At 33.3% G+C, this 13,827-nt stretch overlaps 5 protein-coding genes across 7 annotated transcripts; 3 read left to right on the top strand and 2 right to left on the bottom strand.

Annotated features, from left to right (window-relative positions):
• Nucleotides 1–38: 38 nt before the first annotated feature.
• LOC100746853 (ARL14 effector protein) lies at nucleotides 39–1,069 on the bottom strand. Its single transcript, XM_033320625.1, has 4 exons — nucleotides 1,054–1,069; nucleotides 735–904; nucleotides 409–671; nucleotides 39–335 (listed from the first exon to the last, which is right to left on the bottom strand). Exons 2-4 carry the CDS (start codon nucleotides 807–809, stop codon nucleotides 251–253), a joined length of 423 nt encoding a protein of 140 aa, XP_033176516.1. The 5' UTR covers nucleotides 810–904; nucleotides 1,054–1,069; the 3' UTR covers nucleotides 39–250.
• A 149-nt stretch (nucleotides 1,070–1,218) lies between these two features.
• LOC100746733 (probable ATP-dependent RNA helicase kurz) lies at nucleotides 1,219–6,496 on the top strand. Of its 2 annotated transcripts, XM_012385433.3 has the most exons (16): nucleotides 1,219–1,458; nucleotides 1,526–1,705; nucleotides 1,776–2,060; nucleotides 2,114–2,719; nucleotides 2,791–3,142; nucleotides 3,221–3,491; nucleotides 3,750–3,936; nucleotides 4,013–4,245; nucleotides 4,315–4,538; nucleotides 4,626–4,871; nucleotides 4,957–5,146; nucleotides 5,222–5,362; nucleotides 5,431–5,634; nucleotides 5,702–5,920; nucleotides 5,984–6,081; nucleotides 6,157–6,496. In XM_012385433.3, exons 1-16 carry the CDS (start codon nucleotides 1,384–1,386, stop codon nucleotides 6,231–6,233), a joined length of 3,588 nt encoding a protein of 1,195 aa, XP_012240856.1. In that variant the 5' UTR covers nucleotides 1,219–1,383; the 3' UTR covers nucleotides 6,234–6,496. The 2 variants fall into 2 exon arrangements, with proteins under 2 accessions (XP_012240856.1, XP_012240857.1); XM_012385434.3 differs by lacking the exon at nucleotides 1,219–1,458 and having other exon boundaries at nucleotides 1,581–1,705; nucleotides 1,792–2,060; nucleotides 6,157–6,298.
• On the bottom strand, nucleotides 6,322–8,283 carry LOC100746614 (thioredoxin-related transmembrane protein 2 homolog). The gene is made up of 5 exons (XM_003489247.4): nucleotides 7,690–8,283; nucleotides 7,423–7,603; nucleotides 7,169–7,355; nucleotides 6,894–7,089; nucleotides 6,322–6,822 (listed from the first exon to the last, which is right to left on the bottom strand). Exons 1-5 carry the CDS (start codon nucleotides 7,831–7,833, stop codon nucleotides 6,724–6,726), a joined length of 807 nt encoding a protein of 268 aa, XP_003489295.1. The 5' UTR covers nucleotides 7,834–8,283; the 3' UTR covers nucleotides 6,322–6,723.
• Nucleotides 8,284–8,801: 518 nt separating this feature from the next.
• On the top strand, nucleotides 8,802–10,717 carry LOC100746497 (N(4)-(Beta-N-acetylglucosaminyl)-L-asparaginase). Its single transcript, XM_012385268.3, has 5 exons — nucleotides 8,802–9,105; nucleotides 9,169–9,325; nucleotides 9,401–9,626; nucleotides 9,779–10,077; nucleotides 10,345–10,717. The coding sequence occupies exons 1-5, from the start codon at nucleotides 8,976–8,978 to the stop codon at nucleotides 10,595–10,597; spliced, it is 1,065 nt and encodes a 354-aa protein (XP_012240691.1). The 5' UTR covers nucleotides 8,802–8,975; the 3' UTR covers nucleotides 10,598–10,717.
• Nucleotides 10,718–10,838: 121 nt separating this feature from the next.
• LOC105680728 (protein Red) lies at nucleotides 10,839–12,806 on the top strand. 2 transcript variants are annotated; one of them, XM_012385263.3, is made up of 3 exons: nucleotides 10,839–10,980; nucleotides 11,084–11,598; nucleotides 11,668–12,806. In XM_012385263.3, the coding sequence occupies exons 2-3, from the start codon at nucleotides 11,107–11,109 to the stop codon at nucleotides 12,724–12,726; spliced, it is 1,551 nt and encodes a 516-aa protein (XP_012240686.1). In that variant the 5' UTR covers nucleotides 10,839–10,980; nucleotides 11,084–11,106; the 3' UTR covers nucleotides 12,727–12,806. The 2 variants fall into 2 exon arrangements, with proteins under 2 accessions (XP_012240686.1, XP_012240687.1); XM_012385264.3 differs by having other exon boundaries at nucleotides 10,846–11,598.
• Nucleotides 12,807–13,827: the final 1,021 nt, after the last annotated feature.

Genomic DNA, 13,827 nt, shown 5'->3' with positions numbered 1-13,827 from the left:
TAAAAGCAAGGATATTGTACAGAGACCAAAGACACGAATACACTTGTATATCAGTTTTTATGTTATGATTATTCTAATTCTAATACATATAACTTATATAATATTAGTAAAAGAAAGTAATACACAGTTTAAAATTCGATGAAAAACTTGGTGAAGTTCCTCCCTTTCCCTGTCCCTCCCTTTCCCAGCACAGCCATAGAGTTTTTATAAATACAGTACAATCATATCGTAGATTAAAAGACTTGAAATTTCAAGATTCTTTTAATAAAGGATTTTTTATGATGATATCGCTGCCTTCGTTTTCTATTGACTCGTACATCCACTTGCGATTATTCCTAGTAAAAATACCGTACTTAATGCTAGCTTGTGAAAGTTAGTGCGGTTATCCAGCGCTCTTTTATGTCAAACCTGCATTCGTGGCTACACTTTGGCGAAGAACATTTGACGCAAGGAAGATGACATCCTGCACAATTCAAATTTAAACAGTCACATAAATCGTCTCCTGTTCGGATATATATGCCATTTTCGTTGTACAAAGCGTGTCTTTTGTTGCCTTGGTATAGTCGTCTATGAAGCTTACGTTTCTCCCTTTCACTGTGTTCTGGATCGAAATTTCGCAGGAACTTTTTCGTCACGCTGTCTACTGCTTTCTGACGTGATCCTCGAGTTCTCTGTAGCAGCATAGGTTATAAAGATGTAAAAAAATTAAAATACATATTAATCCATTAACTTACTCGTTGAGTAGGTGGAGTAGATTCTACCAGCGGGTGCGAGGGTGTTTCACTAGAATTCGAGTTTCCTGAATCCATATCTCAGATTTGAATTTCAATAAAATATATTTGAAGCAATACTTAGTAAGTTTTGTTCTACATAACCTCTACCATATAGATTATGTTTCTGAAAACTTAATTTGAAGATTATATAAAAGCATAAATATTTATACTTATGAAAAATGCATGATGTAATTAAAAAATTGTTCGCTTTTTCTGTAATCAATTCTTTCGTGTTTAATTAGTATAATTAATAAAAATAAGCTATACTTTATTTTAATACCATGCTTTCCCTCTGTATCAGTGATATCTGTTGAGATTACGAGAAAATATTTTTTTGTTTATGGATCTGATCTTACTGATTGCGGATACTGTTACCGACTTATGATAAACTATCGTAGACATCAATTATAAACAGTTATACATGCTTCATAAAAAAAGTGCTAGATGTCATCCTGTAGCTGAAGCACATGGTTAAAATCAACATAACCAAAGTAGCAACGTACAAATCCAAATAAAATACAAGATCAATCAATAGTTACAAAAATTCAAATTTTTTGAGAAACAGAACGCATTACTTTACTTAAGTTTGGATTCAAGTGTAAAAGTAAAAATGGGGAGGAAAAAACATAATTGGAAGGCGAGAAATATCGCAGAAGTTGAAATTGACAATTCTGCGACTAAAAAGGTATTTCTGTATAATATTATACCCAAAAAATAATGAATAAGATTTAATTATACTCTTCTTTGAATAGATTCCTATAGATATAAAATATCGTGAAGATAATTACGATAACTGTAACGCGCTAGTGCTCCCAAATGAAAAAAGAAGAACAAAGAGCAAAGTTAAAAAAGTCACTACTACACGGTTATTATCCAAGAAACGTAGAAAACAATTAGAGAAAGTTGTAGAAAAGAAGAAGAAAAAGTTACGTGTAAGTTATAATATAGAATTAGTTTTTTCTCTTTGAGTATTCATTTTGCATATATTCTAACCTTAAACAGAGGACTGAACTTTTAGAGGAATTGGGGAAAGTTCAAGCACCGCAGGAAGAACTGAAGCAATATGTATCTTTGACTAGTGTACAAACTAAAGGACTGAAACGTCATTTTAGAGAAATGGAATTACCTGTTAAGGAACATATGATCAAATCAAATAATGAAAATGAGGACAACATGTCAGAAGTACCTGTAAATGCTATTAAAGGTAGCAAGAAGAGAAGGATGGCAATTTTGAAAGAACAAAAAGTACAGGATGCTGTTTCAGATCCAAACGTCATTGGATTTGATGTAAGTTAATGATATTAAAAGTTAATGTAAAAACTAATGATTATTTATTATAGGAACCTAGCAATAGTGAATCTGAATCTAATTCTGAGGATAATGAAGACAGAGAGGAGAAAGATGCAGCAGAAACTTCAGAAGATAATGAAAATATTCCAAACAAAGAAGATAATATTCTAGAGAATAATATAACAAAAAGTACTGTGGGAGAACAGGAAAAGTCAATTGAAAACCAAACCACTATAAGTAAAGAATTGTTAAAACCACAGCAGCCAATAGAAAGAACACCTGCCACGTTTGTAGTACTGGAAAGGAAACCGGAAATCCAAGCAGCTAGATTAAAGTTGCCAGTGGTAGCAGAAGAACAAGCTATAATAGAAGCAATTAATGAAAATCCTGTCGTAATAATCACTGGCGAAACGGGAAGTGGTAAAACAACTCAGGTACCCCAATTTCTCTATGAAGCTGGCTATGCTCAAGAAAAGGTAATTGGAATAACAGAACCTAGAAGAGTAGCAGCTATATCTATGAGCAAACGTGTTGCCGAAGAGATGAATCTCACTGAAGAAGAAGTTTCTTATTTGATTCGTTTTGAGGGGAATGTTACATCAGAGACAAAAGTCAAATTTATGACTGATGGCGTATTATTAAAAGAAATACAGAGTGTATGTAATCATCTAGGTAAATTAAACAAAATACTTTGAGATAATCGTAATTAAGATTTCAAATATTTTAGGATTTTTTACTGACAAAATATTCGATAATCATCCTCGACGAAGCGCACGAACGTAGTGTGTATACTGATATTCTGATAGGCTTGCTATCACGAATTGTACCACTTCGAAATAAAAGGAAGAATCCTCTAAAGCTCGTAATTATGTCAGCCACTTTACGCGTAGAGGAATTTGTAGAAAATAGTAAATTGTTCAAAACGAAACCGCCTGTATTAACAGTGGAATCGAGACAGTTTCCTGTTACGATACATTTTAATAAAAGGACAAGCATCAATTACGTTTCTGATGCTCTAAAGAAAGCCATAAAAATACATACTCGCCTTCCCGATGGTGGAATCTTAATATTTTTAACAGGTATATATTTTCCAATCTGGAATTATTTCTAGAGCTTATAATGTTGTTGTTTTAAAAATGTATATCGTTAAAATTTAGGGCAACGGGAAGTAAATTATGTAGTATGTAAATTACGCAGAGCTTTTTCCATGAAGAATAAAAAGGAAATTGCAAACAAGATGAAAGAACCACAGAAGACTAATGATTCTTCAAAGAAAGAGGATGATATAAAAAACAACAGTGATAATGAGGACAAGAGTGACAATAGTGATCATGATGATGATGATGATTTTCGTTGCAAGGAAGCTATTCGTTACAACAAATTACGACAAAAGAAGAAAGTTCAATTACCAAATATTAATCTGGATGAGTGCGTAAGAAAATATAACATTAATTCTTCCAGTTTCTTTATAGTTAGATACGGATATTTTTGGTAAATCTTTCAAGGTTCCAAAAATCTGCAAAATGCACATAATGTACAAAAATATACAAAATATCCAAAGTAAAGTATTTATTATGTGGTAGATAAAATAAATTCTTATTTAGGTTCCATTTCTTTGTATATTTATAAAAATATGTAATTGAATAAATATCCGCAGTTTAATTAAAATTATGTATCAATTTCTAGTTACTCTGTGATTCCTACCGATGATACTCACGAAGATTTAATTGGCGCGGAAGATGACGAAGAAATACAATTAGACGAGGATGAAGATGAAGATGACGACGTAATTGACTTAAAAACTTGTGCAGATGCACAACCATTGTGGGTTTTACCATTATATTCTCTGCTTCAGAGTGACAAACAAGCAAGGGTAATTAAGAAATGTTGAGAATAATTCACAAAAAGAGCAAGTGGGGAAGATAGTATTAAAAGTCTCTAATCCTTAGGTATTCGAGCCACCCCCAGAAGGACACCGTTTATGTGTAGTATCAACAAACGTAGCAGAAACTTCTTTAACTATACCTAACATAAAGTATGTAGTAGACTGTGGACGTTGTAAAACGAGAATGTACGATAAAGTAACTGGAGTAAGCACATACAGAGTCTGCTATACTAGCAAGGCATCCGCTAATCAACGAGCAGGGAGAGCTGGTAGAACTGGTCCTGGACATTGTTACAGGTACTTATATCAATATACAATTTTGGAGTCATTGAAAGATCTAATTTCCCTATTGGATATTATTTACAGGTTGTACTCTTCAGCAGTGTTCAATGATCAGTTTGAACAGTTTAGTCAATCAGAGATTCAAAGGAAACCTGTGGATGATTTACTGTTACAGATGAAAGTCATGAATATTGATAAGGTTGTTAATTTTCCATTCCCAACTCCACCAGATACTGTACAATTACAAATTGCTGAAAAAAGATTGATGATACTTGGAGCTTTACAACAACAAACTTCCGGCAAAGAAGGTATTAACAACTATAATTATTTAAGTCAAACCACTAATTTAATCATTATCGGTTACTTATTCTTTACTATATCTATTTTTTATTTAGGTTCCTATAGTGCCAAAGTCACGCCACTCGGTCGCAGTATCGCTGCATTTCCAGTTGCTCCCCGTTATGGAAAGATGTTGGCTCTCTCTCATCAATATGACCTTCTGCAGTATACAGTGTGTATGGTGGCTGCACTTTCTGTTCAAGAAGTATTGATGGAAACATTGAATATGGACGGTGATTCCCGAAATAAATTGTTGCAAATGAGGCGCTTCTGGGCTGGCACCGGAAATAGCTTACTTCTTGGTAATTATTATAGAATTTAAAAAAATTAGAATAATATTAAGAAATGAAGATTATATTAACGCAGTGAAATGTATTCTATGCAAAGGCGATCCGATGGTTTTAATTAGGGCTGTGGGAAGTGCAGAATATGCTGGAACTAAAGGAAGATTACTTCCCTTTTGCGAAGAGCATGGTTTGCGACACAAAGCAATTGTAGAAATTCGAAAGCTCCGACAGCAGCTAACGAATGAAATCAATTTGAATATTGAGGATTTGAATCTCACTATTAACCCACAGTACGCATTGCAGAAAGTAATTGAATTACATTTTACGTTTAATAAATTCCTCTCCTACTGACAATTTTAATTTAGGATGAAACCTCCAGCCGATATAGAAGCCAAATTACTCAGACAAATAGTCCTTGCAGGAATGGCTGATCAAGTTGCAAGGAAAGTGATGCCAGATGAAGTTAATGAAGATCAAGACAAGGCTAAGTGGAAATATGCTTACAAGTAAGATATCAAAGACTCCTTGATCATTTAAATCATAACCGAATGTAATTATATAATCTTTTATCCAGAACCACAGATATGGAGGATCCAGTATTCATACATTCCTCATGTGTTCTTCGAAAAATCTGCCCTGAATGGGTAGTTTATCAAGAAATATACGAGACGAATAAAATGTACATGCGCGGTGTTACAAGTATAGAACCCGAATGGCTACCTAAATTTGCTCCATCTCTATGTCAGCTTGGAGAACCTTTAACTGATCCACCACCAAGGTCTCTTACTCCTAACCTTACTTCTCTTTTTAGTACATAAATTGCTTATATCAATGTATTTGCGTAGGTATGATCCAGAAACTGGAAAGGTAATGTGCAGTATGGCAGGAACATTTGGAAGAGCAGGTTGGAAGTTACCAGTAATGGATGTGGAGTACCCACTATCTGTAGATGGAGTTAAATGGTTTGCATGTTTCCTTTTAGAAGGAAAAGTGTGTCCAAAATTGAAACAATTCGTTCCTTCATTGTTATCGACTCCCCAAAGTATTAACAAGACATGGGCTAAGTAAGATTTAAAATACATGAAGCTACTCGACATTGAATTAACAATTTTATATAATTATTTTAGATTAATACCACGAACACAGGAAATGACGCAGTTATTACTGTCCCGCGGAATTATGTCAAAAGGACAATTACTAGAAGCTTGGAAAGTAGATAAAAATTGTAAGCATGTTTTATAGCATGTGCATAGCTATAGGGTCGGAATAAATACTAAAAATGATTTATTATTAATTTCAGTCCTTCTGTCTGCTTATCAGAAATGGTTACCAGAATCAGCTCATGGACACGTTGTGCTTATTTGGCCACCTGTATGACAAATTTAGTATCTGACTCTGTATTCACGAATTGTATGTATATTTTACATACCCGAATTTTGTAATATACAATTATTTAATACAGTGATATATTTCAACAATAGTTTATTCAATGAAACTGTAATGTCGCATACTATCTAGATTAACTAGAAGCTCTGCTTTGGTTTTTCATGAATTCATACACGTGGCACTTTATGTATCATTCCATTTCAATGATTGTAATAACAACTACTCGCTTTTAATAAATTACTATCTTAAACCTACATTAATATCCGATATTCACTAATAGAACACAGTGGTGCATAAAATGCGTACAATGATAGAAAGTATAATGAATATTTACAAATCTTCTGCAGTTTTGCTATAAATGAAAATTTGCGCGTGACACTAAACGTCCATTATTCTACACAGTAGAAGTAATTTTCATTTGAAATTGTTGGCAGTGCTATGACATCAGTAATTCAACAAACGTTTGGAAATGTTAATTAGGTCATTCTGCTTTTACTGCTTTCTTCTCTCTTCTTTTAATCGGATTTTTTTTACAATCTCTGTACACATTGTTCAGATCAAAAGCTGCCTTTATATTATCCTAAAAAAGCAACTATTTTGTTTGATACATACTTTAATGTTTTCAACTATAAGAAACTCTATCATACATACCAATGAAAAAAGAAATTTAACTAGTTTGCCTTTATGATCTGCATATGGACGTCTTTCTACCTCTTTCCCTTCCTTAAATAAAATTAAGGTGGGAAGCTGTTTGCTAGTGCTAGCATCACTTATGTGGTACTTCACTGCAGCATCTGGATACCTCCCTATATCTACTTTTCCGAATTTCAAATTTTCCAAAGCATATCTACAAATCCACTAAATATTACTTTCAATGAAGGGTTGTATAGTGATAAATAGTGCATAAGTAATCAATCATTACGAACTCTGCCGAAAGCTCGGAGAATATAGGTGCAAAGTTGACGCAAGCTGGGTTCCATGCTGTGTAAAACGCAACTAACCAAACGATTCTCGTGTCACGGTGCAATTCCTCCTGCAATCCAACTGCACCTCGTAAATACGTTACTTTCTCTGGACCTTGGTATGTTGGTTCAGGAAATACTAGACCGCATACTGTAATTATTAAATCATGTAATAACATTCATATGAAGAATAAGTACAATATCAAGTCAACACATACAGATGAATACAATAGCAAATATTATTCCCATACGTATATCTGCATAAAACCAAAGAATCAGATTGGCAACTTTAGTATATACAAAACTGGATGATAAGTAGCTTATCATAGTTACACTTCCAGTCTTCCTTGTCCTTATCATTATGACTATCATAAGAAAAAACAGAATCTCTGTCTCTCTCTGAAACAAGAATATATTTAGTATGAAATATATATTCTACACGCATAGCATAATAAACTGTTTGTCTTTATATTTAAATGACTTACCCCATCAAGTTCGCACTCAGCTTGTGCAAATACATAGTTACACACAAATGGAACACGTTTGGAGACAATATATGAGAGACTGAGTAAAATGTTTATAAAATAATAGGGCTTCAACAGAAGTCGCAAGTCTTTTTTTAAAGGCATTTTCTCTCTTTAAATGATTTGTGTATAGGTTATGTTTGCTGATTAGGATAACAGCAGCTCCAAATTTCGTGGAAAGATACTTTTGTCCTATTTTATTATATGTAGAGTGAGCTTCAATTAATTTATAAAGATGTTCTGAATAATTTGTTATAATTCAATTTTTTCCTTGATGACAATAGACGAAGCAACAATTACAATTTACTCATGTCAACGAACCCTTCCATGTTTAGATGAACTCCAAAATATTATCAAGACTGTTTCATATAATTTCCTTATCGAATACAATACAAAATTATGAGAAGAACGAGTATAAACGAAGTATGATCTCTGATTTAAGGAATTAAATGGTAAATTAGCGACATAAGTAATTCGGTTGTCTCATTGGTCGACAAATTATAATAATACAAATCAAGCGAAATAAGTCGTCTAGAATTTCTCTATTATCTAATCAAATTATTTTAATGTCTGATATTACATTTTCCAATTATTTTTTTCATAATAATTTTTTTCAATAATCAATTCTCATAATAATTATTAGTAACAGCATTTGAAAGAAATTAAATTGTTTTTCTAAACTACTACTATTTGATATAAGTAACTCCTTAGTTTTTATTTTCCGTTAACCTTTTGTAATTAGTACGATTTGGATAAGTCATGTTAATCATGAAAATAAATTAAATAATTAATAATCGTATTCGATAAATTTCTATACATCAGACGAAACTGTACTACATAGGAAAATGCATTATAGATAAGATACGACTTACGATTAATCGTAACACATTCATTGGACTCAATATCTCAAAATTTTCCATAAGAGGGGATACAGTTTTGTATTTTAATGTAATATAGTGTAATATAGTATAGTGTAATATGTAATATACTATAATGTAGTGTATATAAAACACTACATTATATACATTTTTAGAACGATTTAAATAATTATTACATAAATTTGCATGAGAATGATCCATTTGTTATGTTTAAAATAGGTCTCTGTTCTTGAGAAGCATTATGTTAAAACAATATAAATGTACATAGCCTGACATCAGAGAGATATATCCCCACTTTTTCTGTGGACAAAGATCATCTACTCTCAAATACTCCATACTCATCAATAGCTTTTGAACTAAACTTTAAATATGAAGTCCTTATTGATTGTATATTTGACTGCATACGTTTGGTTAACATTTTGTCAGAAAGCTTCAGCCTCTAATAAGAGTATTCCTCTGGTAGTCATTACCTGGGATTATAAGGATGCTGCACAAAGAGGTAACTACACATTTCTGTCTTTAAAAAGATAGGAACAATATTATAATGATAATTTCATTTCAGCATGGAATGTTTTGAACAATGAGAAAAGGAGTGCCTTAGATGCAATAGAAGAGAGTTGCAGTGTCTGTGAAGAGCAAAGATGCAGGAAAACTGTAGGATATGGAGGCAGTCCAGATGAATCTGGAGAAACAACTCTGGATGCTCTAATCATGGATGGGTATATTTTTCATTCATTTACATATATATTCTAAGCAAAATATTGTTTCTAATTGAATTATTTACCTAAACACAGAGTAACAATGGATGTGGGTGGCGTAGGACTATTGAGAAATGTAAAAAATGCCATTTCAGTTGCTCGTAAGGTTTTAGAAAACACCAAACATTCTTTGCTTGGCGGAGAACTGGCTACAAAATTCGCTGTAGAGATGGGATTCAAAGAAGAACCTTTACAGACAGAAGAATCAAAGAAAATGTGGTTGGATTGGAAGTCAAATAACTGTCAACCCAATTATTGGAAGGTATATCAATAATCTTTCATCTAGGAAAGAGTCCAAGAAAAGAATATTTCTTTTCAGAAAAGAAGAACCAAAGAAGCTGAAAATAAATCTCATACACATATATTTGTATTATATATAAATGTCCGTCTAAAATCATATATTTACTTTATCAGAACGTAGTTCCGGACCCAAAAAAGTCTTGTGGCCCATATCGTGTAGCGAATATCATGGAAGACAATGTAGAGAAGCATGAATCACATGTGAACGAAGAAAACCACGATACGATCGGAGTTGTAGCTATAGATTTGAATGGGCATATAGCAGCAGGTACATCGACGAATGGAGCTAGAAATAAAATCCCTGGCCGCATTGGGGATTCCCCCATAGCTGGCGCAGGCGCATATGCTGATCAAAGGGTTGGTGCGGCAGCTGGAACCGGTGAAGGAGATATAATGATGCGTTTTTTGCCAAGGTAAGAAGGTTATTCAATGAACTATCATAATTAGGTACTTATGTATTTTTAATAAAAATATACAGAATATATAATAGAAAAAAATACTAAATAATTAAAAGATCTAAAGTAAAGTGTTCGCTATGATATTTAATAGATGGATAAATTTAGTTTCTATCTCTTTAGTTACGTTCATAAAGATATATAATTGCGAAAACATCCACAGCCTAATCAGAATGTAGTTTTGTTCAATTATTTGCAATTTTCAATCTGAGAATATTTTTTTAGTTTCCTGGCTGTAGAGGAAATGCGTCGTGGCGCGACTCCAACTGAGGCTGCCACTACAGCAATTAGAAGGATTGCCGAACATTATCCTACATTCACCGGTGCTGTAATTGCAATAAACAAAGATGGAGAATACGGAGCTGCGTGCAACGGAATCACACGCTTCCAACATTACGTAGCTAATCCTGAATTAGGACAAGCGATGATGCGTTTCGTTAATTGCATAGATGCAAAATACGAAGTCTTTAAAGTCTAGAAACGACCGATTGTTTCCTTATAATTTCTTTCAATTTTTGATACTTGTAATAAGTATTAGGAAGCATGTTCCATGAATGAAATAAAAGTTGAAGAATTGCAGAATATAATATAATATCTATATTATAATATATTATTATCTGTATTATCTAAAATTAATATTATTTAAAGAAAGAATCACAAACTAGAATTGCAGTTCCGATCACATAAGACTTAAGAAGATTCAAATTCAAAATACTTACGACGCTTTCCGATAGACAGCAGTACCGCTGCGGCATTTGTTGACAGAGGTGACACTTTTTGGATTATGATATCTGTCGAAACAGTTGAGCGATAAATGTCGATTTCTTTAAAATCAATATTATTCATTTCTCAATACTAGGTGTACGTGAGACACATACTTCAATCTACAATATTGAAATTTTAATTAGTTTCCGTTTTTTATAGAAATTTAATTGATGTTAATAACCTAACCTCAACATTTTAGAACACTCATATACAATAATTAAAATGCCAGAAACAACGGAGGAAGACATGGGAATGTCCGTTCGTTTAACGAACGATGACTTCCGGAAACTGTTGATGACACCAAGAGCATCTGTTCCATCTGCAACTCCAGCTTCTATACCTGGGACTGCTAGAGATGCCAATGCAAAGACTGCACAGACACCTAATGTTAGCGGTGGTAGCCGAGCAGAGTTGCGAAGAAAGAAAAAGAGTTTCTATGCCAAACTGAAAAAGCAAGAAGAGGATAAAATGGCAGAATTGGCAGAGAAGTATAGAGACAGAGCTAGAGAACGTAGAGATGGTACTAATCAAGACTATCAAGCAGAGGATCCAATGAACAGTGCCAGTGCATATCGTGCAGTTGCACCAGATTTAAAGTCAGGAATGGACGCAGCTGAACGAAGGAGGCAGATGATTCAGCAATCAAAATTCTTGGGTGGTGACATGGAGCATACTCATTTGGTGAAAGGCTTGGATTATGCTCTCCTCCAAAAAGTAAGAATCTACAATAAAAAATTATTTATAAGAATATAAATATATTAAAAAAGGTATTTTATTCCACAGGTACGTAGCGAGATAGAAGCAAAGGAACACGAACAAGAGCAAGAAATGGAGAAGTTAGTGAAGCCAAAGGAAAAAAAGGATAAGAAGGAGGGAGAAAAGAAAGACGATGAAATGCAGTTTAAAACCAAGATAGGACGCAACGTTTATAGAACAGTTATGACCATGAAATCCAAACAGATCGAAAGAAACGAATTATTCACTCCTGGCCGCATGGCTTACGTGATAGAATTGGATGACGAAAACACGGATGTAGATATACCAACGACCTTAATCAGAAGCAAGGCAGATGTGCCCACCATAGATAATACCCCTACCTTAACAACAAACGACATTGTAATAAACAAATTGGCACAAATTTTGTCTTATCTTCGCCAAGGCAACCGTCATGGTAAGAAAGGAAAGAAGAATAAGGATGGAAGGTCTAGACCTGACGATATGAATGACATGGATATTGCTCCAAGACCACAAGATGAGAGTATTTATGGAGACATTGGTGATTACGTTCCGACGATTGGTAAGAAGGATCCGAATCAACCGAGGGAAAAGAAAAAGACCTCTTACTTTGATAAGCCTGAAGGTGGCTTGGACGCGGATGATAAAGCAAACACTCCACAATTACCGAATGTTGCACCTTCCAACTCGGATGGTAATGCTCCAAAGAAAGGAGCGCTTCTTAATAAACTAGCTGCCGAGCCCGAAGGGTATGCAGAATGTTACCCAGGGCTGGACGAGATGCAGGACGCAATAGATGATTCAGATGATGAAGTAGACTATACCAAGATGGATCTTGGCAACAAGAAAGGCCCCATTGGCAGGTGGGATTTTGATACACCTGAAGAGTACAGCGAGTATATGAACAATAAAGAAGCTTTACCAAAAGCGGCATTTCAGTATGGTGTAAAAATGGCTGATGGAAGAAGAACAAGGAAGTATAACAAAGAAAAGAACGAGAAAGCTGAATTGGACAGAGAATGGCAGAAGATTCAAAATATTATGAACAAAAGGAAGCCCACTACGGTGTTGGATGCTGCATCAGAATTCAAAGTCCCTAGATATTGAATGTTCGAATAACTTGTATAATCTTGTTCACGATATATATATATATATATAGATTATATAGAATATATATATATATGTATGTTGTAGTATATATTATATGATTTGTTTATGACTATCACTTGTACAAAATCGGAGATGCAATAAAAGACTGTATAATATTTTTAAAACGATGTTATCCCTGATCTCTCTTTATGAAATTGCGTTATTATTATTGCAACATAATCGAATGCTTACATAATTTTTTTATTCATCACGGCTGGAGATCTAAACATTCATGACCTAAAACTGAATAAAACCAGTACAAACTTGATCATGTAAACATACTGTGACCTACGACCAATAGATAGAGGGGAATCTTTTATTAAAACTCGTTATAACTAGTTAAGACTTATAATTAACGATAATTTATTTTAAATAAAGCGTCGATTCGCAACATTCTGACTTATCTAAGATATTGGAAGTGACGTATTTAAAACATTTTATGATATTGAATTACTTCAAATTGGAACACTAAAGATTTTAATCCTCTTAGACTTAATTCTCTTTATTCTCAGAGGAGGATGATTTCTTTAGACAGTATTTGTTTACAATTTAAATAATACTAATTGTTTGTTCATTCACTATAATAAAAATATAATAAACAGTTTGAATTCACAAAAGATGTTATTATTGCACCTTAAAGACACGTATTACCTTTAAAATGAACGACTTCTTATCAAGAACAGATAATTACCAAAATTCTTATATCTAGATTACATATATCTAGATTTTCAAAATAATAATTAATCAAGCTAACGGTTAGTAATTACTATTATCTTAACAAAAACCGAAATACATCGATATTTATAGATATATATTTCGATATAGATAACCGAAAAACATCACATGTCTAAGTGATGGTAAACAATCAAATACAGAAATAACCGAAATATTATACGATTTCCCTCTTACTTCCTAAAAACGAACAATGATTTATCTAGAATTCGAATTTCTTCTATTTGTAACTTCACTAGTCTTTTCTTAAAAATTTGTTTACCTTTTTCGGTAATCAATTGCTTCTAGAGTATTTCATTTCTGGTCTATGCCTTCCGAATAAATTTT

This window comes from Bombus impatiens, unplaced genomic scaffold (assembly GCF_000188095.3).
Source record: "Bombus impatiens unplaced genomic scaffold, BIMP_2.2 scf_0320, whole genome shotgun sequence".
NCBI classification, from domain to species: Eukaryota; Metazoa; Arthropoda; class Insecta; order Hymenoptera; family Apidae; genus Bombus; species Bombus impatiens.
Note: the sequence above shows the minus strand (reverse complement) of the source record. Positions and strands in the feature narration are given on the sequence as shown.

What these genes read in the sequence shown, in the direction of transcription:
- LOC105680728 (XM_012385263.3), top strand. Translation starts at nt 11,107, where the DNA reads ATGCCAGAAACAACGGAGGAAGACATGGGAATGTCCGTTCGTTTAACG. An exon ending in ATTATGCTCTCCTCCAAAAA is followed by an intron (nt 11,599 to 11,667) that starts GTAAGAATCTAC and finishes TTTATTCCACAG; the next exon opens with GTACGTAGCGAGATAGAAGC.
- LOC100746853 (XM_033320625.1), bottom strand. Translation starts at nt 809, where the DNA reads ATGGATTCAGGAAACTCGAATTCTAGTGAAACACCCTCGCACCCGCTG. An exon ending in CTACTCCACCTACTCAACGA is followed by an intron (nt 672 to 734) that starts GTAAGTTAATGG and finishes ATGCTGCTACAG; the next exon opens with AGAACTCGAGGATCACGTCA. An exon ending in AAGTGTAGCCACGAATGCAG is followed by an intron (nt 336 to 408) that starts GTTTGACATAAA and finishes TATTTTTACTAG; the next exon opens with GAATAATCGCAAGTGGATGT.
- LOC100746497 (XM_012385268.3), top strand. Translation starts at nt 8,976, where the DNA reads ATGAAGTCCTTATTGATTGTATATTTGACTGCATACGTTTGGTTAACA. An exon ending in TAAGGATGCTGCACAAAGAG is followed by an intron (nt 9,106 to 9,168) that starts GTAACTACACAT and finishes ATTTCATTTCAG; the next exon opens with CATGGAATGTTTTGAACAAT. An exon ending in GTCAACCCAATTATTGGAAG is followed by an intron (nt 9,627 to 9,778) that starts GTATATCAATAA and finishes TTACTTTATCAG; the next exon opens with AACGTAGTTCCGGACCCAAA.
- LOC100746733 (XM_012385433.3), top strand. Translation starts at nt 1,384, where the DNA reads ATGGGGAGGAAAAAACATAATTGGAAGGCGAGAAATATCGCAGAAGTT. An exon ending in ACAATTCTGCGACTAAAAAG is followed by an intron (nt 1,459 to 1,525) that starts GTATTTCTGTAT and finishes TTCTTTGAATAG; the next exon opens with ATTCCTATAGATATAAAATA. An exon ending in TATTAAAAGAAATACAGAGT is followed by an intron (nt 2,720 to 2,790) that starts GTATGTAATCAT and finishes CAAATATTTTAG; the next exon opens with GATTTTTTACTGACAAAATA.
- LOC100746614 (XM_003489247.4), bottom strand. Translation starts at nt 7,833, where the DNA reads ATGCCTTTAAAAAAAGACTTGCGACTTCTGTTGAAGCCCTATTATTTT. An exon ending in CTGAGTGCGAACTTGATGGG is followed by an intron (nt 7,604 to 7,689) that starts GTAAGTCATTTA and finishes TTCTTGTTTCAG; the next exon opens with AGAGAGACAGAGATTCTGTT. An exon ending in TTAAATTTCTTTTTTCATTG is followed by an intron (nt 6,823 to 6,893) that starts GTATGTATGATA and finishes TTGCTTTTTTAG; the next exon opens with GATAATATAAAGGCAGCTTT.